Source organism: Gymnoscopelus braueri, assembly GCF_963280865.1.
Source record: "Gymnoscopelus braueri genome assembly, chromosome: 19".
Lineage (NCBI taxonomy): Eukaryota > Metazoa > Chordata > Actinopteri > Myctophiformes > Myctophidae > Gymnoscopelus > Gymnoscopelus braueri.
Genome location: NC_137621.1, coordinates 9,825,102 through 9,852,189, shown reverse-complemented (window position 1 = coordinate 9,852,189; position 27,088 = coordinate 9,825,102). Strand labels below are relative to the sequence as shown.

Here is a 27,088-nt window from a genome sequence, read left to right as displayed (position 1 = left end):
TAACAGTTTTTTGAAAAAAATATTTCAAATTTTAAAAAAAATAGCAGATCTACAAGCTCGTAGCGCGGCACTCGGTGCCGCGCTACGAGCTTGTAGATCTGCTATTTTTGAATAGCCAAAGACAACTAAAGTGACACAGATGCGTTCCAGGTATCAATGGGTTAATGACTAGTATTACATTTCCATTGTCTTTTTTCACATCCAATGTATTTGTATTTAAGGTCATAAAGTTCAATATAGTGGCCCTCTCCATCATCAAAGTTGCCCACCCTTGCTGTATACCATTGTTGTCGGCCAGAAACCTCTTATCTCCATATTTTTGTGTCTTTTCCTACTTTCCACCACTGGCTGAGACCATGAGGGGTCCACAGCCCACAGAGCAGGTTACCTGAAGCAGGCAGAACCAGTACAGGCTGAGACCAGGGTCCACAGCCCACGGCGGTGCAGGCAGACACCTGAAAGGTGGCGTTGAAGAACCTGCCCCCCCCTGACAGACGAGCCACGTTCTCCTTGAACAACAGAGCCTCCTGAGGGGGGGGGACAAACAAAAGTGAAGCTTAAAACTTGAACACCAGGACCTCTAGTACTGATGGTTTTCTATCCTACCAGGACCTCTAGTACTGCTGGTTTTATATCCTACCAGGACCTCTAGTACTGATGGTTTTCTATCCTACCAGGACCTCTAGTACTGCTGGTTTTATATCCTACCAGGACCTCTAGTACTGCTGGTTTTATATCCTACCAGGACCTCTAGTACTGATGGTTTTCTATCCTACCAGGACCTCTAGTACTGCTGGTTTTATATCCTACCAGGACCTCTAGTACTGCTGGTTTTATATCCTACCAGGACCTCTAGTACTGCTGGTTTTATATCCTACCAGGACCTCTAGTACTGATGGTTTTATATCCCACCAGGACCTCTAGTACTGCTGGTTTTATATCCTACCAGGACCTCTAGTACTGATGGTTTTCTATCCTACCAGGACCTCTAGTACTGCTGGTTTTCTGTCCTACCAGGACCTCTAGTACTGTTGGTTTTATATCCTACCAGGACCTCTAGTACTGCTGGTTTTCTATCCTACCAGGACCTCTAGTACTGATGGTTTTATATCCTACCAGGACCTCTAGTACTGCTGGTTTTCTATCCTACCAGGACCTCTAGTACTGAAGGTTTTCCTACCAGGACCTCTAGTACTGCTGGTTTTATATCCTACCAGGACCTCTAGTACTGCTGGTTTTATATCCTACCAGGACCTCTAGTACTGATGGTTTTATATCCTACCAGGACCTCTAGTACTGATGGTTTTCTATCCTACCAGGACCTCTAGTACTGCTGGTTTTATATCCTACCGTTACTCAGTTGTGTAAAATAACTAAGTACATTTACTCAAGTACTGTACTTAAGTGCAATTTTGAGGTATTTTTTACTTTGCTGTAGTATTTCCAATTTTCAATACTATTACTTCTACTCCACTACATCTCAGAGGCAAATATTGTACTTTTACTCCACTACAATTATTTGAAATCTTTAGTTACTAGTTACTTTGCAGATATAAATTATTACATTATAAAACATACATTAACCACTTTAGCCCTGTTTTATACCTAGGCTATTTTAAAATAGCCGATCTACAAGCTCACAACGTGTCGCATCGCGACGCGTTGTGAGCTTGTAGATCTGCTATTTTCAAACATTTTAGCACTTTTTACTTTTGGTATTTTAACACATTGGGTGCCAAAACCGGGATTCTCCGGTTTTGTAAATAGTCGTGTTGAGTGCCAAAACCGGAGATCTCCGCGAAGAGATGTATTTATTTATTTTTCCACGTGGGGGCGCTCTAACGCAACTTTGGAATGATTCACGGAGCTTGAAAGAAGGAGAGGACGGAAGTGGATCCATGCCAAAAAAAAAAACGACCTCCCGCTTCATATCTCCATTTCATTTTTTAACGTGGTGGGAACGAGCCGTTTTCGATGGGCGATCACTCTGCAACGGAGGATCGCGTTAGAAATATTATTGTTCCAGGCGTTAGTCGGGACCCTCGACCATCGTGCACGCAGCTTTTGTTTACATCTGCGTAAACATCTGCCGTAAACAGCGCGGCGTAAACGGTAAGAATGCCGGCACCAGATGTACCCTTAATAAACCTCTGGCTTCAAGGTGCCCCCAAGTGTTAAGTATATTTTGAAGCCAATACTTTTATACTTTTACTCAAGTAACATTTTGAACATATTGTGGTATTGCTACTTTTACTTAAGTAAAATATCTGAGTACTTTTTCCACCACTGCCGTTACTCCTAGCAACAGCAGTAGTATTATGGGACGTACCTGTCCCTCTCCTCCCAGGGTCCACTGGACCCTGTAGGCCAGCAGTTTGCCCTGAAGCTCCTCCTCCTCAAGCTCCGCCCAGTTTAATGACAGCTGCTGCTCCGTCAGGTCAAAGGTCAGGTTCCTCGGAGCTGCAGAGGGCACTGGAAGGTAAACACACACACGCACGTACACGTACACACACACACACACACACACACACACACACACACACACACACACACACACACACACACACACACACACACACACACACACACACACACACACACACACAGTGTTGTTTAGAGTTGACTTGACAGACACACAAAACTGATTCCATTCAGTGAGCAATACCGGCTCTGAAAACCAGGGGGCCCTGGAGAGCCCACCTCCATGCAGAACCACTTTTGTTTACTAATCAGACAGTGTGTGTGTGTGTGTGTGTGTGTGTGTGTGTGTGTGTGTGTGTGTGTGTGTGTGTGTGTGTGTGTTTCTTGTTATGTGGGTGAATGTGTATCTCTTTTTGTGTGTATGAAGTCAATTGGTATGTATTCAGCGTATGCAGAGTGTGTGTGACTGTGTGTGTGTGTGTGTGTGTGTGTGTGTGTGCGTGTCCCATTGGTATGTATTGAGGCCAGGGACAAAGGCCGATTGTACTGAGGAATCTACTGCCTGCCAGTTTGCGCACACACACACACACACACACACACACACACACACACACACACACACACACACACACACACACACACACACACACACACACACACACACACACACACACACACACACACACACACACAAGTGTAGAGGTCTTCACTGGGGCTGGGGCACTATGTTGGATATTGAGGAGTATTTGATAGTGTTATGATAGTGTGTATGTTTGTGATATTTATGATAGTGTTATGATAGTGTGTATGTTTGTGATATTTATGATAGTGTTATGATAGTGTGTTTGTTTGTGATATTTATGATACTGTGTATATTTGTGATATTTATGATAGTGTTATGATAGTGTGTATGTTTGTGATATTTATGATAGTGTTATGATAGTGTGTATGTTTGTGATATTTATGATAGTGTTATGATAGTGTGTATGTTTGTGATATTTATGATAGTGTTATGATAGTGTGTATGTTTGTGATATTTATGATAGTGTTATGATAGTGTGTTTGTTTGTGATATTTATGATACTGTGTATATTTGTGATATTTATGATAGTGTTATGATAGTGTGTATGTTTGTGATATTTATGATAGTGTTATGATAGTGTGTATGTTTGTGATATTTATGATAGTGTTATGATAGTGTGTATGTTTGTGATATTTATGATACTGTGTATATTTGTGATATTTATGATAGTGTGTATGTTTGTGATATTTATGATACTGTGTATATTTGTGATATTTATGATAGTGTGTATGTTTGTGATATTTATGATAGTGTTATGATACTGTGTATGTTTGTGATATTTATGATAGTGTTATGATAGTGTGTATGTTTGTGATATTTATGATAGTGTTATGATAGTGTGTATGTTTGTGATATTTATGATAGTGTGTATGTTTGTGATATTTATGATAGTGTTATGATAGTGTGTATGTTTGTGATATTTATGATAGTGTGTATGTTTGTGATATTTATGATAGTGTTATGATAGTGTGTATGTTTGTGATATTTATGATAGTGTGTATGTTTGTGATATTTATGATAGTGTTATGATAGTGTGTATGTTTGTGATATTTATGATAGTGTTATGATAGTGTGTATGTTTGTGATATTTATGATAGTGTTATGATAGTGTGTATGTTTGTGATATTTATGATATTGTTATGATAATGTGCCATTTCATGTAACATCCTAAACAAGACATATATGTATCCATTCATCCACCCCTCCATCAATTTATTTTTTCCATAAGTCATACTCATTTCCATGTTAAAACATTTCATATATTTAGAAAAAAATTAAAGAGGACATTTGAGCTTGAACTACTATTGAGCTTGTACCACTATATAAAAAAAATAAAAAATAATAATATATATATATATATATATATATATATATATATATATATATATATATATATATATATATATATATATATATATATATATATGCATGTTATTTGTCATATCTGCCCTGTGTGCAACTTTTGTTTACGAAGCCTAAAAGGCAAACAGAAATGGATTTTTTATTCGTAATGTTCCAATTTTTAGACGTTCTATTATTTGAGTGACAATTAATAGCAATTATTTGAGCAAAATGTCATAATGGTGACAACCCTATCCCTCCCTCCCTCCCTCCCTCCATCAGTACCTGACTCAGGGGTCTGGAAGTCGGTCCAGGTGGAGTAGGGTGAAGCCCCCACCTCGTTGCTACAGGACACCCTGACACTGTAGTTGGAGAAGCTGCTGAGAGACGACAGGACCAGGAGGAACGGAGGAGCCTCCACCTCCTGCTCCGGAATCTCCACCCTCCTGCCTGAGCGCTTAGACAGCTGGAGAGGAGAGGAGAGGAGAGGAGAGGAGAGGAGAGGAGAGGAGAGGAGAGGAGAGAATGTGAACATATACATATGTTCATAGAACATATGAACATATATGTTCATATATTGTCTTTGCCCCCCCTGGTGGCAAAGGCAAAAATCGCCTGTGTGTGTGTGTGTGTGTGTGCGTGTGCGTGTGTGTGTGTACCTGTATGGTACAGGAAGACAGCTCGGAGTGTCCGTTGAATCCTTGGTGCCATGCCAACGTGACATTGTTGTCCACCATTTTCAACACCTGAACCGCAGCAGGCGCCGACGGCAGAACTGAGAGACAGAATTAAGATGATCATCATACTAACAGGGAAGTGTATATATATCCTTGCTGTATGTATTTACCATATGTGCACAGTAAAATTCCTTAGTGCTCATTTAACTCAGAAGAGTGTACAAATCCAATCAAATGTTTTGATTGGTTGTGAACTTTAAGTATGCAGTTTCATTCCAATGAAGAGAGCAGAGACGAGAGACAAGAGACGGACGGACAAAGGACATTTCATAACGTGACCATTTGTTGCACTGCCCTTAGTAATAAATCATAATAATGAATAATGAGGTTACCTTTGATGTGCACAGTAGCCGTACGTGACACAGAGATACCTCTGGTGTTCTTAGCTTCACAGTAGAACTTTACACTGCTGTTCACACCTACAGAGACAGACAGACAGGTTACATTAACTATCAAGAAAGTACACAGCTAGAAGGTCCTGGGTTCGATTCCCGCCGGGGACGCTGGTGGCGTGTTCTCTCCTCCACGTCATCAGTGCCCATACCCTAGGTGGGGTTGGCAAAAGGACCTTTCTGTGTGGAGTTTGCATGTTCTCCCCGTGTCCCCTAGGGTAGGTACCCTCACAAAAAACATGCAGTAATCCTGGTCTCTATACTGCCTCCACCTGGTCAGCCGGGGCGCCTGATGGAGGGGAAAGGAACTGGTTGGAATAACGTGTTCCTTCCACGCTCTACGTCCTACCGGGGGAACTCCCCCCTGTCAGGTGATAAGAAGCGGCTTGCTAGCTCCTCATGCCTTTAGGGAAGCATGAGCTCAGTGCGGGGCTCTCCCCAGGCTGGCAGAGAGGGAGAGTAGCGCCCAGAATTACAAGCTTAGGCATTGGCACTGGGTGAAAAAATAGGGTTACAAAATCGTGGGATAAAAATGTTGTAAAGTAAAGTGCCGCAGAACACAACATGGCGGCACACATGCGCACACACACACACACACACACACACACACACACACACACGGAGAGTACGGATAATTGTAACCACAAACAAACCAGAATATAAGAATATTTATCATATTACCTTATCATTTATCATACATTTATCATATAATGTATCATATAATGAAGCAGCTGTTTTAGTTTCTTCAACGCAGACAAACAGCTCCACCCGTCAGGGCCGACCCGCTGCTTACACCCAACGCTCACATACTTCTGGTTCACTTCAAACTCACCCCTACATCAGGTGATGAGTGTGTGTGTGTGTGACGTGTATGTGTGTGTGAGCATGTCTAGAATGCAATAAAGCCATAATCCTTGAACTGGATGACTAACACTGATGACGCAATGTGGACCGTAAGAATAAGATAAATACAAACACACACACACACACACACACACACACACACACACACACACACACACACACACACACACACACACACACACACACACACACACACACACACACACACACACACACACACACACACACACACACACACACACACACACACACACACACACACACACACACACACAAAGAAAGTGAGGTAGAAGGAGAGAATAATATGAGGATTTACAGATCTCTGGAGGATGAAATCTCCCCACACTTTAAAGACAGAATGATCCTATTTTCACCATGGAGGGATTTAGATCAGTGATTCTCTACCTTTTGAATTTCACCCCCCCCCCCCCCAGTTTGATATGCATGAAGCCACAGACCCCCAATTCATATTACCTTTTTTTCTTCTTTAAGACCGGGAATCTTTTTATTTTATTTCTTTGGCTATTAATTTTTTTTAAATCATGAAAATGTGTGCAAATCTTGCTTCTGGGGGATTCTACAAATGTCTTCTAAATCTTAACAGTTTTTACTTTTTTTTAAACTTATGTTGCTATAATATCAGTGGTTCACAAACTTTTTTCATGTCATGGACCCCCAAAATGATATGTATTTGGCCGTGGACCCCCATCTCAAAATGATTTGTTCCAGGACCCCCCCAGAAGCAAAGAGTTAAAAATGTTATATATTCAAAGATTTGCACAAATTTTCGCTATTTCTTTTTTTTTAAATAGCAGAATCAACTCCTTCTGACCTTCAATGTGCAGCACGGAGGGGGAGGGGCCGGCGTCGCCCACCTGCTGCTCGCCCACCCACCACACCACCTCCACGGGCTCCGGGGGGCCCACCGCCGCGCACGTCAGGTCGAAGGGCACGCCGGGGAAGGTGGCTATGTCATGAGGCGCCGCGGTGAAGTGGGGCACCCCTGGGGAGACGGAGAGGGGGGAGACGGAGAGGGGGGAGACGGAGAGAGAGAGAGAGAGAGAGAGAGAGAGAGAGAGAGAGAGAGAGAGAGAGAGAGAGAGAGAGAGAGGGGCAGGCAGGCAGACAGACAGAGACAAAAAAGTATTTATTTTGCTCACATTTGTTGTGTTCATAAATTTAAAACATGTGTGTGCTCGACGAAAAACTCACAGAAAAACATATTGTCATGACATAAATTAGACGCTAACTCGTGTAGTTTGATTAAATTTGAAGCATTTTCTTTTGGGGTTTTGGGCTAAATTGATTAGTCGGATTACGCCCTATTCATATTTCATTGTAGATTGATTAATTGATTGAATATTTTACTGACAGTTTAAAAGTACTGTACGTAAAAAAACTAAAAGCCAAATGGAAAAAAAAGACTTTGTTTTCAAGATTTTTCAGAAATGTTCAAAAATAGCAGATGTACAAGCTCGCAGCGTGGCACCAAGTGACGCACTGTGAGCTTGTAGATCTGCTATTTTTAAATAGCCAACATACAAATGCATAAAATGGTTAACATGATTGTGATGCTGTATTAACACATTTTGCTGGGGACCCCCTGGAACCCCCTCATTCAAGGACCCCTGGGGGTCCCCCCACAAGGACCCTACTTTGAGAACCACTATCCCTAAAGTCAAGTACAGCATGTCTACTACCAGTGGTGTAAGTACATGTACTCAAGTACTGTACTTACTCCACGTGCCAGAGCCTCTCCTCTCCCCCATTCCTGGCAGAGTAGTTTCGGACAAGCGTATTGAGTGGCCCTGTCTTTCCCTATTTAGGACTGACCGTGGGTAGCTACCTGGGACGTAAGTCGGGGCTTGATCAACCCTGGCTGAGTCACCTGGGTGAGGGTGTATGTTGCGAGACCCGAAACATCCTATGACCCCAGGCTACAACACTGATGATACGTCCCAGGTGCATCCATGTGATGTTTTTTCGTTATAGTTATTCTATTTATAGTGGCTCATAGGAATTTATAGACTACGTGACAACCAGGAACAGATTGGTGACCACCGGAGAGACGGGTGACAGCCGGAATGTAGACGGCATCCGGGAGCAGTTTGGGTTGGCACCCCAGTCTGTGTCTTCCGTGAGGAAGAAGCCCAACAAATCCACGGTGAGGCCTTTAGGAGGGCCATTCAAGCAAGCCGCAAAGGGAGCCTGCAGTACCACCACGGGCCAAGACACCATCACACCAGAATGAAATGTTTGGAGCGGGGGAGTCTGGTGCAACGCTCAGGTCCTGGACCTGGTGAGACGGAGGAGGAGCCCGGCCAGGAGGCCATCCACAGAGCCTAGTCCCTCCACGTGCCAGAGCCTCTCCTCTCCCCCATTCCTGGCAGAGTAGTTTCGGACAAGCGTATTGAGTGGCCCTGTCTTTCCCTATTTAGGACTGACCGTGGGTAGCTACCTGGGACGTAAGTCGGGGCTTGATCAACCCCGGCTGAGTCACCTGGGCGAGAGTGTATGTTGCGAGACCCGAAACATCCTATGACCCCAGGCTACAACACTGATGATACGTCCCAGGTGCATCCATGTGATGTTTTTTCGTTAAGTACAATTTTGAGTTACTTTTTACTTCACTAGAGTATTTCCAATTTGCAATACTTTTACTTCTACTCCGCTACATCTCAGAGTTGTAGAAAATTTTAAAAGTTGTAAAAATTATATATTATCCACTACAATTATTTGAAAACTTTAGTTACTTTGCAGATATAAATTATTATATTATATAACATACGTTAACCACTTTAGCCCAATTTTATACATAGGCTATTTGAAAATAGCCGATCTACAAGCTCACAACGCGTCGCGATGCGTTGTGAGCTTGTAGATCTGCTCCTTAAAAAAATGTCAGCACTTTTACTGTTGGTACTTTAAGTATATTTAAATGCCAATACTTTTGTACTTTTACTCCAGTAGCATTTTGAACAGGCCTTTTACTTGTAACAGAGTATTTTTCTATTGTGTTATTGCCACTTTTACTTAAGTAAAATATCGGAGTACTTCTTCCACCACCGTCTACTACCAACGTTATGGTCCAGTGTCAGTCAGTTGTGTTGTTGTTGTGACACAGTGAGGACCTCACTGTGTGGCTTCAACGTTTTACTGACATGTAGACACTTCACACATACCCACTGTTTACACTAATGACAACACACACAACCAATGGAGTACAGAGAACCAAGAGGGGGGTGTGTGTGTGTGTGTGTGTGTGTGTGCCCATTGAGTACTGACATGACATGCTTATTGTATCATGAAGACATATGCCATGATTTTGTGAATGTAACCTTAACTGTACCTTTAATGTTTGTCCTTGTATGCTCTCCTTTATGTGGACATACTGTACATGAATGGTTAAAATGTACGTACCCTCCACAGTGATCCATGCAGGTTGGGAGGAGTATGTCAGGCTGTGGAACTCCACCTCACACCAGTACTGTCCTGCGTCCTGCTGCTGAACAGACTTAACACTGACATTTTCACACACACACACACACACACACACACACACACACACACACACACACACACACACACACACACACACACACACACACACACACACACACACACACACACACACACACACACACACACACACACACACACACACACACACACACACACACACACACACACACAGTTTTGTCATCATCCTATACCAAGGGGTACTAAAATACAAATATTTTTTTTTTATATATAAAGTTTTATCCCACGATTTTGTAACCCATTTCTTCACCCAGTGCCAATTGCCTATGTAATCCTGGGCACTACTCTCCCTCTGCCAGCCTAGGGAGAGCCCATAACTGAGCTCATGCCTCCTTCAATGCATGAGGAGTGAGCAGGATGCTTTTACAGGATACACTACTTATCACCTGACGGACGTCAGGTGATAAGTAGTGCGTGGAAGGAACACCTATTCAGACCAGTTCCTGTCCCCTCCAACAGACAGACATAACTACAACTAAGCCTATATCAGGGGCAGTGATGTGTTCTACCGTGGTACGCTGTATACGCAGTATGGCCTGCAGATTTTTTCCGTCGCCACCGTATACATCCAAAAACGGTTCGAAACGGCGTATCTGATACGTTGATACGCATCTGATCTGATACGCTGCACCCAGGAGTGGCTGGGCTGGGGGGCAGCAATACAAACAGCAAGAATGTCGTCTGACTAGTCTAACCCTGAGGTGAAGCCGTGAAGGCTTATCATGTGTGTGGCTGTTGTTCTTGGGGTGATAATTAATGGCTACTGGTGAAGGAATTCACACATTTCAACGACCTGCCATTCACTTCATTGTAGGTCACTGAATTGAGTACTTCAAATTGCGCGTCATAGCACAGCAAAATCTTGAATCTTCAATACAGTTTGTGTCTTCAATGCCAAGTTAATACTATTCTGTAATAGATACAGGAAGGCTTGCTGTTAACACTGCTATAATTATATCTGATAAGCCTAACCAGCATTTGTTTATAACAATGCTTGCACTTCTATGGTAATAAAATAAAATAAAAAATGCATCTAAGACTAAAAGCAGCTCCGAAGTGGTTGAGTTACAGGGTGATTAACATTAGAAACAGTAGAAAAATCAGTATAAAGCATATTGTAAGTGTACTCAGTGTTACTGTGAAACTGGGCCTGAGTGGGCCTGGCCGAGTTTGTGCGGGGCAGAAACGCGCGCGCAATTTTTTTACATTAATTAATTATACGAGCGTGCGTGCCGTGCGTGTTGGAGGAACTAGGGGGGGAATTGTTATAGTATACCCTCCAAAAAAATCTAGAACACACCACAGGGGTCTTCCAACAGGGGGTCCGGGACCCCTAGGGGGTCCTCAGAGTTACTACAGGGGGGGGCGCCAAATCTTTGTGTGATAGGATAATAAATGTTTTAACATAATTAACCACTTGAACCCTAGCATCCCTATTTTGAGGAAAACCTTAGCCAAAAAAAGCATTTTTTTCGGCAAGGAGGTTTGGTTTAGAAGGGAAAAAAGAGCAGACCAAGTACAGAGCCAAAGGTCAAGTTTACTAAGTATTGACGGTTTAAGTGGTTAAATGTCTGAAAATAAAATACACATTAACATTAATCCAACACCGATGACAGTGCTGTCAAACAAGTCTATGAAGTTATCTATGAAATCTATGAAAAACTTTAATCTACAACAAAATTCTATACAATATATAGTGGGGGTCCCTGATTCATCTCTCTCTCAGCTAGGGGGTCCTTGGTCTGAAAAACGTTGAAGACCCCTGGCCTATATGACTGTTGTGTATGATGCTGCTGTTGTAATGTTGTATATATGTTACAGGGAAATTGGCATTCCAGGGAAATTGGAATAGGAGCGCTTGTTTTCACCGCCCCCCCAGGCAATTCTGTATAACCAACGCTAGAGGGCAATGAATGCACACTGAATCCACACTGAATCCACACGCATGCACATGCGTGTGTGCGTGTGCATGTGTGCGCATGGGGATGCGCACACACGCACACATGTGTGTCGTCGACTCGTCGTGGACACTGGATAGTAACCAATGCCATAGACTGTAACCCACGAAAAGACCTATTCTCCCCCTATCGGTTCACAACTCGGACAGCGCTGATTCGACTAGCAGACCTTCGGCCGGTCAGCGCGCGCACTCGCGCCTGGAGGCGCGAGGGCGCGCCTCCTCGGCCTCAAGCTCTGCTGAGTCGGCGCGCCTCCGTCATGGACAATAACTATTATCACGTGTGCGTGTGAACGCGTGTTCAGCGTTCCCCTAGCGTAGCTTCCTGGTTGCTATGTGGGGGGAACAACAAAAGCCAGGTCGGCCTCGCATCAAAGCCCCGCCTCGCGCCTCCTCCTCGCGCCGCCTCGTATCAAAGCCCCGCTTCGCGCCTCCTCCTCCTCCTCGCGCCGCCTCGTATCAAAGCCCCGCTTCGCGCCTCCTCCTCCTCCTCCTCCTCCTCCTCGCGAGCCTCGCGTAAAAAACCCTGTCTCGAAAAGCCCCGCCTCGCGCCGAAGCCCCGCGCCTAAAAGCGAGCGCTCCTCTTTCAATTTCCCTGGAAGGCCAATTTCCCTGTGACATATACATTGATTGATTTTATTTTATTCCCTTATTTAGATTTTAGCTATATACTGAATATATAGCAACATAAGTTTTTCAGAAAACTCTTAGGATTTATACCAGTGGTTTAGAACAGTGGTTCTCAAAAATAGCAGATGTAAAAGCAGCGTGGCACAAAGAGCTGGTACATCTGCTATTTTTTTACATTTTTGAAAAATTCGATTTTCTTTTTTAACACAAATCTTCTCTCTTTCTACCTCACTTTCTTTTAGTGTGTGTGTGTGTGTGTGTGTGTGTGTGTGTGTGTGTGTGTGTGTGTGTGTGTGTGTGTGTGTGTGTGTGTGTGGGGGGGGGGGGTAGTCGATTCAGACAATATAGAACATCACCAAACCCAGTACTGTTTTTTTTTTAGTTAACTTACTGTTGATTTCGCGATTTTTATTCGAAAGAAAACCTGGACTGGATCGGCGGATCCGGATCCGGATCTTCAAATAGTAAAATCATCAGGAAGTTGACATTTTTATTAAAAAAATAAACAGTACTGGGTTTGGTGATGTTCTATATTGTCTGAATCAGCTTAGTTTGTGTTCGTTTATGGGCTAAAAGAGTGACTTTGAGAGCTGTTTCAGTGTACAATGTAAGTCAATGGGGAGCATATTTTTAATTATCAATTTCTAATTAATAGAGCAATTATTTTTCATTTCTTGTCCACCTTTGGAGTTACATCATGGCGAGGTAACTACACAACCCAAACCTCTACCAAAGTGGTCTTGCCCTTTAAGCACTAATAACTAAGTCACCTGAGAGGGTCAGATAGGGGCTAGAGTTCCATTTCAACACAAAGGAAACATAAAGTAGAGAGCATTCACTCAATGTTGTTGCTGAAACAGCAGCAGCGAAAAATCTCTGCTAACATAACCTCCGTCCACTGCCTTTTTCTTTTTTTTTACCTCTTTTAGTCGTTATGCCAATTAATTCCTCCCCACACACATCTGTGTGTTGACACTGCTGTTGTATCCTACTGAACGCTACTGAATCCGGGAACGCATCTCTGTCGTTAGGGGTCGTTTAGATTTCTTTGGCTATTCAAAAGATCTGCTATTTAAAAAAAAAAAAAAAAAAGTGTGCAAATCTTTGAATATATATATTTTTAAAGCAAACATTTGTAACTTCGCTTCAAAATATATATATTCAATTTGCACACATTTTCAAGATTTTTCAAAAACAAATACCACAAAAAAAAAAAAAAATAACAATTTTTGAATAGCCAAAGAAATCTAAAATGACACAGACGCGTTCCCGGTCTTAATGGGCTAAGAGCCTTCGTCCTACTCCTTCCGCCCAACCCTCCCTGCTGACAGGTGAAGCCCCCACCCCCCCCGCAGTTGTGTTCGTACAGACACTCGATAAAAGACGGATGCACCACGTGGTGGATTCAAACCCACAACCTCTGTGCTGGTGGGCAGCCCACTGCTTTGATAAACAATCATATCGCGGTGCCAATATGAAGCACCGCCAGGGCCGGATTACCCATAGGCCGTTTTTTAAATAAGAATGAAATAACATAACCCTAACATAACCCTAACCCTAACCCTAAAACCGAAATAAAGTAACCAAAAACCGAAAAGAAACTAACAAAATCCGCCCCAAAAACGTCATTTTTCACGCGAGTGCACGATTCAAGCCATATCTCCGCCCCAGGGAGCAGGGGGGGGGGGGCACTTCAACTTGAGGTCACCCTGGGGCACCACATAGTGCTAATCCGGCCCTGAGCACCGCCCTAAAGTCTCGCCCTAAATATTTATTCTGTGTTGTCAACATTCTTTGTTACTATACTGTAGGTCTTATCAGGACATTATTGACTTATATAAGAAGGTCAAAGTAAAGGTGGATTTTACAGTGTGGCGCCGGGTGATCTCACCAGCCTTGGAAAACAGCAAAGTGATCATGTGCCCTAAAAAGCTTGTAAATCCCTGAACTTACACTATCCAGACTATTAATCCAGAAGTCAGTAGAAGACATCAAGACTGTAAAATGAACATACCAAATGTGCAATATCTATGTATATACTTGCCTCCTTACTATATAGCATAATACTGGCATAAATGCTTCTCACTGTGGATAGATTGTATAGTATTGTAATCTTTACCATGTATAGACTGTATATTCCTCATTATCCACAGTAGACTGACTGACTTTTTGTGCTTTTTTTGTAAATTAAAAGGGATAGTTCACCCCCAAAAAAAATTCTTCTATCACCTCATGGAGACTTGAATTCATGGATATGTTTTAGTTTTTGTCGCATTCCTAAGCCAATATATGTTGATGACTGGCAGCAGTTCTGGTAGGAGACACGAATAGTCTCCTTTGTGTCTGCTACCGGAACCGCTGCCTATACCGGTCCGCTGGTCATCAAATTATTGGCTTAGGAATGCGACAAAAACAAAAAAATATCCATGAATTCAAGTCTCCATGGCTTGGGGCGACTACTCGATAGAAAAAAAGTCTTTTTTAATGCCCTTCTTGATCATACTATAACGTTACCCAAAAAGTATCAAAAGTAACAGATATATAAGCTCGAAACGCGGCGCGAAATGACACATCTTGAGCTTGTAGATCTGCTACTTTTGCAAAAAAAGACAAATTGAATCATAGTTTGTGTCATATGAGGTTTCAACCCGACAGAAACGAATACAGTATTTACCCACACTACTGGGGGTAGATAGATTGTTCACATACATTAATAGCTCACATAAGCAAAACAAACTACATCCATCTCTATAATGTGTATATAATACTGCAGGGGTGTTATATTGTTATGTAGTCGTGTATGTTTGTTTTTAAACGTAGATCTATTGCTCTAAATGCTGAGCTGACCTGTTTTTCTTGTACCACACATTTCATTGTACCATTCACCTTGTGTTAACCTGTATATGACTAAGAATGCTGAGCTGAATTAAAAACACCCATAAAAACCATTAAGAAGGCAGTGACCAACGCATTCCTTTCAGACTAACAGAGTGCATTCTGGGTCATGAGATAATGCAGGTCAGTAGCAGTCAGTTTGAGGTCAGCAGCAAGAAACAAGATATGGCCTGTCTGGGTTTAGGCAGTGGTGTAAAGTAACTAACTAAGTACATTTACTCAAGTACTGTACTTGAGTACGATTTTGAGGTATTTTTTACTTTACTGGAGTATTTCCAATTTTGAGTACTTTCACTTCTACTCCACTACATCTCAGAGGCAAATATTGTACTTTTACTCCACTACAATTATTTGAAAACTTACGTTACTAGTTACTTTGCAGATATAAATTGTTACATTATAAAACATACATCCCACTTTAGCCCTATTTTATACCACGGCTATTTGAAAATAGCAGATCTACAAGCTCACAAAGCGTCGCATCGCGACGCGTTGTGAGCTTGTAGATCTGCTATTTTCAAACATTTTAGTACTTTTACTTTTGGTACTTTAAGTATATTTTGATGCCAATACTTTTGTACTTTTACTCAAGTAACATTTTGAACACAGGCCTTTTACTTGTAACAGAGTATTTTTATATTGTGGTATTGCTACTTTTACTTAAGTAAAATATCTGAGTACTTCTTCCACCACTGGGTTTTGGCATGTACTACTCTAGTCTACAGTATAGCAGTGGTTCTCAAACATTTATATCTCAAGGACCCCCAAATGTATATGAATTTGGCCTCGGACCCCCATCTGAAAATATGTTGTACCAAAGACACCCAGAAAAGACGACTTGAGTTAAAAAAAAACGGCTATATTATTCCACTATTATTATTTTTTGAATCCTGTAAAGTAACAGTTGTGGAGATGTGAGGTTTCCACGCGACAGCGACGATAATGTGAATGTGTATGAACCGCCTCCTGTTTGAATTGAACCTTTACTCAACCAGCTGCTGCCATGGAGACGCAGGGAGAGCGCAATGTCAACAAACTGCCAAGAGGCGATAAAAGCAGTCAAATGCAAACAATACATCATCTATGACATGTAGAGCAAGGTTGAGATTTACTACACAACAAAAAATGTACAAAGGTAACCAAATTATAGACCCTAAGCGGAGTATGGGTCCCTTAAAATGGTCTAATGAAAATGGTTTACTAAGGACCTTCTACAACACATGAGACCTCATGCTGTGTTCACACTATAGCTCTGGTCTCTAGGAGTTACAATGTATGGAGATAATCTGGCAAGTGCAATAATACTCCATTGCACTAATATTACACATATTATGTGTAATATTAGTGCAATGGAGACCCAAGAGAAGTGTGTATGAGAGGTGCAATACGGGTAATGCTAAGTGATTGAAAGCTTAACATGTAGAGTACCAAGTTGAGCTTTTCTGTTGCCAATGTAATTGGGCTGGACCAAGTCAGAATGGCAGGGGGGGGGGATTGTGATGTGTTTGTGAAAGGCTAAGGATATTGTTGTAGTGTAATGTTGTAGGAGAATCATTACTGGTGTAGTTCATGGAGTTTTAATATATTTTATGAGAGTTAATGTTATATGTATTTATGTATTTGTATATATTTGTATATTGGTTAATCTACCCCTTGACATGGTGGAGTCCAAAGTCCAAACTAATTGCCTCAGCTGAGTATAAAAAGGTGCCAGCAACAAACATATCCGGTTGGTAGTAGGACGAGAGCCAGGCACCACCCTGTCACCTGTGTTGGAGCTCCTGTTTTATGTCTTTTGCCTTTTTGGTGTCAGTGAATGAAGCACTTTTTTTGGTTGCACTTTACATACAAGCGCCTCTGTACTGCTTCCAGCCGCGAAATGGCTCATTCTCACAGGGAGGTATAGGGGGCCTGGTGGTATAGACCGCTGCAGGACTTCAGTCAATGAAGTATATAGGGTTTAAATGGAGGTTTTATGCAACCCCGGGGCCAAAGACTTTTTGTTAGCAGAACTGCCAACGTTCATGAAGCCAACAAGCAGTCGGAACAGAAATCAAACAGAGTGTCTTTCTAAAGTGTGCCGATGAAAAAAAAGACTGGAGAGACCAGCTGTACCAAAACACCCCCTACCACTGTCTGGAGGCCACTAGCACAGTGGTTCTCAAACTTTTTCATGCCAGGGACCCCCAAATTGACACTTATTAGCCCGCGGACCCCCATTTGAAAAAACATGCCAGGGACCCCCATAAGAGAAGATCTTTACGGCTCTAGCAGTGATATTCAACCATTTTAATTTCAAGGACCCCCCAGTTTGACATGTATTAGGCTACGGACCCCCATTTAATGGCATTTCTATCTCTGGGACCCCACTTTATACTTTAAAAGCAATGTAAATTTAACTCTGAGAGTGTACAAATGGAACCAAATGGACCCGTTAGGGTCCATTTGGTTCACTCTCAGAGTAACTGACCCATACTGGTCCATTTGGTTCCTAACTATCCATAATTTTGCTGGGGACCCCCTGGAACTCCCTCAAGGACCCCTGGGGGTCCCCGGACCCCACTTTGAGAACCAATGCACTAGCATATCGTCTCTGTCGGGTCCAAACCTCATATGTCCAAAACAGACTTTTCAGGATTAGAATTCTAAAGTATCAAAAGCAGCAGATCTACAAGCTCAAAACTACTTTTGTGTGATGCTGTAGTATTAATTGTAGATTAAGTAGGATGCAAATATACCAAAAAACACGATAAAAAACAAAGCATGTTAGAATGTGGAGATAAGAGGTTTCTGCCCGACAGCGACGCTATCCTTGTTGTCGGGCAGAAACCTTGTATCACCATATCTCATCTTTGACACACACACACACACACACACACACACACACACACACACACACACACACACACACACACACACACACACACACACACACACACACACACACACACACACACACACACACACACACACACACACACACACACACACACACACACACACACACACACACACACACACACACACACGACGTTGGCAGGATTATCAGTGAGTGCAGGTCATGTGTGTTTAAACTATATTCCTACCAGGGTTCGGGGCGGCCATAGCTGAGTGGTTAGTGAGCCCGCCTAGGGAGCCAGAGGCCCTGGTTGCCCCAGGTACGATTCCAGGCCAGGCCAGCATATGTGTCGATGAAATGAAATTTGTCCCTGAGCAAGACTCTTAACCCCTAATTGCTCACAGGCCCTCATTGGAAACAAGCCCGCAAGGACTTTCATGAACGACCTGTTAAAAGGAATTATCCTTATCCTAGACTTTCAACAACACCACATTCTGTCCTACAGAAAACAACAGTAACTGAGACTTCAAACAGCGTTTCCTTGCATATGGATGGAATCTGCTTTTCAAAATAAACTTTGACAAGAAAATGTTTAAAAAATAGCAGATGTACAAGCTTGTATAATGTATCTGCTATTTTTGAGAACCACTGTTCTCTAAAAAACACTGTTCTAACTCCTAAGATGGTGTTAAAGCATGCTGAGAGAGAGACAGTGTAGGAGAGACAGACAGTAGGAAAGCTGAGAGGGAGACAGTGTAGGAGAGACAGACGGTAGGAAAGCTGAGAGGGAGACAGTGTAGGAGAGACAGACGGTAGGAAAGCTGAGAGACCAGACGTGTAGTAGAGACAGACAGTAAGGAAAGCCTAGAGACAGACAGTGTGGGAGAGACGGATAGTATGAAAGCTGAGAGGGAGACAGTGTAGGAGAGACAGACGGTAGGAAAGCTGAGAGACAGACGGTGTGGGAGAGACAGACGGTAGGAAAGCTGAGAGACAGACGGTGTGGGAGAGACAGACGGTAGGAAAGCTGAGAGACAGACGGTGTGGGAGAGACAGACAGTATGAAAGCTGAGAGACAGACGGTGTGGGAGAGACAGACGGTAGGAAAGCTGAGAGACAGACGGTGTGGGAGAGACAGACGGTAGGAAAGCTGAGAGACAGACGGAAGGAAAGCTGAGAGACAGACGGTAGGAAAGCTGAGACAGACGGTGTAGGAGAGACAGACAGTATGAAAGCTGAGAGACAGACGGTATAGGAGAGACAGACAGTATGAAAGCTGAGAGACAGACGGTGTGGGAGAGACAGACGGTAGAAAAGCTGAGAGAGAGAAAGTGTGGGAGAGACTAGTCTCAGACGGCCAGGGCCCAAGAGTTTTAAACTTTTAATCCTTATCCGATCAGATTTAGATTTTGGGTAGTTAAAAACAAAAACAAAAAAACAACATTGGGATAACTTTGATATCCGATCTGTGATCATACTGACAAAACTGTCAAAATTGTTTGATATACGTTTGTTTAATTACATTATATCTCTAACATCCAAAATTCTAATCTGATCCACTTGCAATAGGAAATAAAAGTTCTGAACTCTTGGTCACTGACGATCAGAGATCATCTCCATGTAGCCTGCTGAACTTCAGACCTCCCAAAACAAATACAACTGACTCGACTACTACTCGGCCTAAAGCCCATGACCCACCTAATGCCAACACACTTTCCAAGCAAATATCAATGGGATTGTTATTTAAGATACTCACAGGGTCAGTGCCCACATACCGGTCTAACTTCTCAGGAATCTGATCTAGTACCCCCCAAACTCAGCACACACATGGGAAAAGATTCATTCTTCGTCTCTGCCACCGTAATGTGGAATGCCCTGACACTGTCTGTGTGTCTGTGTGTGTGTGTGTGTGTGTGTGTGTGTGTGTGTGTGTGTGTGTGTGTGTGTGTGTGTGTGTGTGTGTGTGTGTGTGTGTGTGTGTGTGTGTGTGACTGTGTGACTGTGTGCATGTGTTATGGTTTGTGTTGTGTATGTGCATCTTCAGTGTGTGTGTGTGTTGGGGCAAACAGACTTTCTACAGTAAATAATGGTATCGCCCCTCTCTGTCTGTCTGTCTGTCTGTCTGCACTGTTCACACAGTGAGTGATCTTGGTACATAGAAATACTGTACATACAAACAGAGCAACTATCTTTAAATACATTTGAATTGTTTTCTGATATTTGTCCCAGAGGTTTTGTACCAAGTGAAAGCAAAACACTGAAATACTGCTCTCCTTTGTCTCATAAGTTTATCCCAAGCTAAACTTTCCTATGTGGACGTATAACTGTTTCTGACAGCAAATGCACAATTCTTATGGTTTTGTAAGATGGTTTTCTCTGAGTTGCAATCTCTGTTTACACATGTCTTTATTCCCATTTAATTGTACATACAGTACATTGTTTTGTTTTGATTGTTTGAGAAAGAGAGTGTGCATGTGTGACTTTGTAGGTGTGACTGCGTAAGCAAATACATGAGTAAGAGAGAGAGAGAGAAACTGGTGAGTTAATAATACTGGATATGACACAAAAGGTATATATCAAAGGAACGAGTCCAGAGGAATCACTTAAGCACCAGTGGGGGGATATGGGTGTGTTTGCGATAGAGGGCGCACTTCCACAACCTGTGAGTGATCCTAGGACTTCCGAAGAAGAGCACACCCGGAAATAACGTGATCTTTAAAAAATCCTGCCGGTTTAGTCTATAGGATTTATAAAAATACATTTATTTCTGCTTTCTGTTCCCAAACAGCGTTTTTGGTGAAAACAAGCTATATTCAACTGCCAATAACTAGAGAACAGAACATCGCAGTGACACACTTCCCCCCCCCGATGAAAGCAGAGACTCTCGTCTTTCTTTTGAGATATTTGGTGTTCACATCGTCATAGAACAAGATATTCTATGGGTCTTGAAAGATTAGTAAAAACACTCAAAAACGCTGGCAGTGTGTGCAGACTGCACTAAATGAGTTATCCCATTAAGACTTGGAACGCATCTGTGTCACTTTAGATTTCTTTGGATATTCAAAAATAGCAGATATACAAGCTCATAGCGCGGCACCGAGTGCCGCTCTATGAGCTTGTAGATCTGCTATTTTTAAAAAATCTTGATTTTTTTTTTATTTATTTTTTTTACTGGATTTAGAAAAAAAATAAAAGAATCGCCTCAGGTCTTAATGGGTTAAAGCCTTGTTTTATAGAATGAACAATAAGGCATGACCATGTATACAGATACATTTGTATACTGCTTATGTGTGCGTGCGTCTACCTATGGAAGGTCTCCCAGTGGTGGTCCCCCAGCAGGATGTACATCTGGTCAGTGCTGTAGAGTCTCTCCCCATCCTTCCTCCAGATGATGTCGGGTTCGCTGAGGCCCTCCACCGCGCAGCCCAGGCGCACCGCGTTGCCCTGGCTCACCGTCTGGTTGGACGGGTGCTCCGTGAAACGCACCCCTGCACGGGGGGGGGAAGACAAAGATGGAGGACGAGATGAATATAATAATGATCTTCATCTCCGTATCTACTATATCGTCTCTGTCGGGTGGAAACCTCATTATGTCCAAAACTGTTACTTTTCAGGATTCAAATAGAAAAAAAATGGCTTAAGTAGCAGATCGACAACCCCGAAACGCGACGCTTCGTGCCGCATTTCAAGCTTGTAGATCTGCTACTTTTGATGCTTTTGTGTGACGCTGTGTGATCAAGTAGGGCGTTGATTTACAATGAAACTGCGTTGTTTGACATCAGACCAGAGGTCAATCAGCATGAGAGAGATATAGAGACGGAGAGACAGAGAGAGAGACAGAGAGACAGAGAGACAGAGAGACAGACAGAGAGACAGACAGAGAGACAGAGAGAGAGACAGAGAGAGAGACAGAGAGACAGAGAGACAGACAGAGAGACAGACAGACAGAGAGACAGAGAGAGAGACAGAGAGACAGAGAGACAGAGAGACAGAGAGACAGACAGAGAGACAGACAGAGAGACAGAGAGAGAGACAGAGAGAGAGACAGAGAGAGAGACTACTTCACCCACACATGCAAGTAGGTTCCGAAGCCCGAACAAGCTGATCGACAGGACCAAGGCCATGCCGGGCAAACTGATAACATGGCATGAAACACTGTGTTTCTCCTCTTGTTTTATAAATACTAGACCTCAGGAAGCAGCGCACCATACCAGAAAATGCCTAAAACGTTTAGGGATAAGGCGGCTGGCAAGATTATTTTTTTGGTAACCATACGACCAATCAACTAAACATGGAGATACGAGGACCCCTGATGTCGTCAGAAACCTCTGATGTTGTGTTGATGACATACATGGGCATAAATGGGAGACAGACAGGCTTGCAGACAGTCAGACAAACAGTAAATGGGAGACAGATAGACTTGCAGACAGTCAGACAGACAGTAAATGGAGCCAATCAGGGAACCCGAAGCCTATCCCCCCCCCCCCCACACACACACACACACACGCGCGCACACACAGTGTGCATCCTCCACAGACAGACAGATACAGACATATAGTAGGCCTATGTTCAGTTCAGTTCAGTTTTGTATTTTCGGATATTGGACACGTAACATAAATAGTGAAGTACGTTTCATTAAGCGCCAATGTTTTTAAATGATTGTCCAAGTGTCCGAAAAAGGGCTAGGGAGAAGCACTAAGCTTGTCGGACCCTAGATTTCCTTTTGAAAATGCACGCCTCATGGCGCATCTGTTTACCTACATACACACATACATTCCACATATATACATACTCCTATACACTACAATATAATAATCCATACAATATTGAGGTTTTTTTTCAGATCTGGACAACCGCCGGTACGGACAATTCCAAATTGGCACAAACCAAACCATCCTATGGTCATCGGCGACTCACACGGCACTATAGGTTTGAAGTCAATCGGTCAAACAGCACGCACGCACGCACACACACACACACACACACACACACACACACACACACACACACACACACACAGTAAATTAAACCAGTGGTTCTCAAACTTTTTCCATGTCAAGGACCCCCATCTCAACATGTTTTGTGCCAGGGACCCCCAGACGAGAAGATTTATGTAAAGAAAATCCTTCAACAAAAATAGCAGATGTACAAGCTGCCAGCGCGGCATGAAGTGACACGCTGTGAGCTTGTATATCCGCAATTTTTTTATAGCCAACGTACAAAATATGGATAAAGTGTTTAAAATGATTGTGATGTAATAACACATTTTGCTGGGGACCCCCTGGAACCCCCCCCAAGGTCCCCGGACCCCACTTTGAGAAACAATGAACTAAACTACACAGCCGGAGCTCTACGTTTCATTTTGAGTTATGGTAAAAAATGTTCACAATGTAAAGGCTCTATTAAATATGTCAGACACTTGCACAGGAAACTGGGTTCAAATCCGGGGTAGAGAGACTACTGAGTGCAGCTTTAATGTTACATTATCATTAAGATCTTAGCGTTTTGCCAATTATTTTGGGGCCCTTGTGCAATATATCCTAAGGAATGGCTGTCCTAGACTTTTCTCCCAAGCTGTGGAGTGGAATGACCTCTTTTACCCCCCCCCCCCTCAGTCAGGGGACTGCAGACTCACACAACATTTAATTGTCCACCAGGCATATTATCATGCCCTTTAACCTGAACCTGACACCGATTCTACAAATGCCTTCTAAACCAGTGGTTCTCAAACTTTTTCATGCCAAGGACCCCCAAATTGATATGTATTTGGCCGTGGGCCCCCCCCCCCCCCCATCTGAAAATGTTTTGTGCCAGGGAGACCCCCGGAAGAGAAGATTTACTGTTAAAAAAAATATATATATATATATATATATATATAAAATGGCAGTTGTACAAGCTCGCAGCGCGGCACGAAGTGACGCGCTGCGAGCTTGTACATCTGCTATTTTCGAACCACTGTTCTAAACCACCGTTCTAAATCCTAAGAGTCCTAAGATCTAAAATGACACAGATGCTTTCCCGCCGGTTTTAATGGGTTTTTAACTCAATTTCAAGGACTGCCTTTTATTCCCCTACGTAACATTTCAAAATTCATCCCGTCTCAAAAAAGATGCAGACAATTTTGCTCATGCATTTGTTTACTTCCTCCCCAGTCTGGAAACACATCAGAGCTGGGAATCTGTTCTTGAGAGATGACTTCCTCCCAGACTGCATTATTATTGCAACTTGTTATTATCAGGCTGGAGCCAACAAGTCTAAAAGATGCTGCAGTTGCTGCAGAATGCTGCTGCTACGTGTACCGACAAGAACTACTAAAAGCAGTCTGCAAATCAACTAAAATACTCTGCATTTCTCGTAGCACCTTCATCCAAAGTGCTTTACAATGTGCATCACATTCACACGTTCACTCACTCTGACTGTGGAGGAAACCGTGCGAGGCACCAACCTGCTCATCATCAGTGGTGTAAATTAACTAAGTACATTTACTCAAGTACTGTACTTAAGTACAATGGTTGAAGTATTTTTACTTTACTGGAGTATCTCCAATTTTCTGTACTTTTACTTCTACTCCAATACATCTCAGAGAAAAATATTATACTTTTACTCCACTACAATTATTTGAAAACTTTAGTTACTTTATAGATTTCGATTATTATTACAAAACATCAACCACTTTAGCTCTGTAGTCTCTATACATTTCGGCCATTTGAAAATATCCGATCTACAAGCTCACAATGCGTCGCGATGCAACACATTGTGAGCTTGTAGATCTGCTATTTTCATTATTTTATACTTACTTTGAATGGCTATTCAAAAATAGCAGATCTACAAGCTCATAGCGCAGCAACGAGTGCCGCGCTATGAGCTTGTAGATCTGCTATTTTTGTTGTAAAATCTCAAACATTTTGTGCAAATCTTTGAATGCATATATAAACTTTTTGAACTCAAATCTTTGCTTCTGGGGGGGGGGTCCCTGGAAAAACATATTTTAATGGGGGTCAGCGGCCAAAAACATAATTTTGGGGTCCTTGACAAGAAAATGTTTGCACCACTGATATTATAGCAACATAAGCTTTTTTTTAACTGTTAGGATTTAGAAGATATTTGTAGAATAAAAAATAATTAGTTCCAGGGACCGCCAGAAGTAAAGATTTGAATTTATAAATGTTGTTATATCAGATCTACAAGCTCGTAGCACGGCACTCGGTGCCACGCTATGAGCTTGTAGATCTGCTATTTTTGAATAGCTAAAGTATAAAATGGTTATAGCTCAAATCTAAAATGACACAGATGCGTTCTCGGATTGAATGGGTTAAATAGTCACTTTAGAAATGTGCAGATACACTTATTATATTGTATGTAGGTTTACATATTAAAGGGATAGTTCACCCCAAAATGACTTTTTTTTCCTATCTATTAGTCACCCCATGGACACTTCAATGCATGGATATTTTTTTGATTTTGTCACATTCCTAAGCCAATAATTTGATGACCAGCAGCGGTGTCCGCTGCCTAAACTGTCACATCCCACGACAGTGGGGATGACATCATTTCATAAGAACGATTGGCTGACATCATAAATACTGAGATAAAACCGATTGACTGACATCGTAAACACTGAGATGAAACAATCTAACAGATTTCCCCTCCAGTAAGTAATGATGACATCATCAGCAGTACCCGGCTCTCTCTCACTTCCCTGCACTGATGACATCACTGTAATGACATCACCACCATGTATAGGAAATGTCATATTATTACAGAGATACATTCTTTTTCTGATCAAGCCAGGGGCTGTGTGTGTGTGTGTGTGTGTGTGTGTGTGTGTGTGTGTGTGTGTGTGAGAAGAAAGACCTTCACTGTGGCAAACACTCAACAGCTGTCCTCAGCTGTGAAAACACACACACACAAACTAGGGGTATATCAGTGACTAAATTCTTTGATAGCACCCTGGACAGCTTCATGTCACACATCATGAGTGTTAACAGTTAACACGCACACACACACACACACACACACACACACACACACACACACACACACACACACACACACACACACACACACACACACACACACACACACACACACACACACACACACACACACACACACACACACACACACACACACACACGGCTTGTTGTCTACTTGGCTGCTCAGTAAACAGTGTAACATTTATCTCAGACCAACAATGCTGAAAAATAATAGATCTACAAGCCATCAACAAACATGTCCCATAGCTTGTAGATCTCAGTTGTTTTGGGCAAGAATAAGCGACTAAAATAGGATTAAACGTGAAAGGCAACAACCCACAGGGCTGGGAATTTGGAGGATGTAGAGATTAACAGATTACATTCTTATTACATTCCAGCACGTTTCCCTGTTGCACTTTATATGACTTTGGAATGTCGACACAATTAACAATAAATAATAATAATAATAATAATAATAATAATTAATAGTCATACTCATACTACTACTACTACTAATAATAATAATAACAATAACAATAATAGCTACGAAAGAAAGAAAGAAAGAAAGAAAAATGGGTTGTACATCGGCTATTTTGGCTGTTTTAATATTTTGTGGTCAAATATAACAACTCACAGGGCAAACAGCAGGCTATGATCATCATCATAATATAGATTATATTGATATATAAATATTGACAACCCGAGATGTTCCAGTCAAAGCTGTGTGGAGACAGATGGGGATGCATAATAAACAGTGGTGGAAAGTAACTAAGTACATTTACTCAAGTACTGTACTTAAGTACAATTTTGAGGTATTTTTACTTTGCTGGAGTATTTCCAATTTTCGATACTTTTACTTCTAGTCCACCACATCTCGGAGGCAAATGTTGTAGGTACTTTTTATTCCACTACA

The 27,088-nt window shown here is 42.3% G+C and overlaps 1 protein-coding gene across 1 annotated transcript in view; it reads right to left on the bottom strand.

Moving 5' to 3' along the window:
• The window catches only part of tyro3 (TYRO3 protein tyrosine kinase), a 40,265-nt gene that overhangs the window by 12,274 nt on the left and 903 nt on the right, over positions 1-27,088 (bottom strand). The window contains exons 2-9 of the mRNA XM_080414609.1: positions 21,504-21,687; positions 9,759-9,859; positions 7,171-7,341; positions 5,415-5,501; positions 5,005-5,120; positions 4,631-4,811; positions 2,330-2,472; positions 389-527 (exon numbers count right to left, since the gene is read on the bottom strand). Of these exons, the coding sequence (XP_080270735.1) occupies positions 389-527; positions 2,330-2,472; positions 4,631-4,811; positions 5,005-5,120; positions 5,415-5,501; positions 7,171-7,341; positions 9,759-9,859; positions 21,504-21,687 (1,122 nt within the window). The remainder of the gene's footprint in view (positions 1-388; positions 528-2,329; positions 2,473-4,630; positions 4,812-5,004; positions 5,121-5,414; positions 5,502-7,170; positions 7,342-9,758; positions 9,860-21,503; positions 21,688-27,088) is intronic.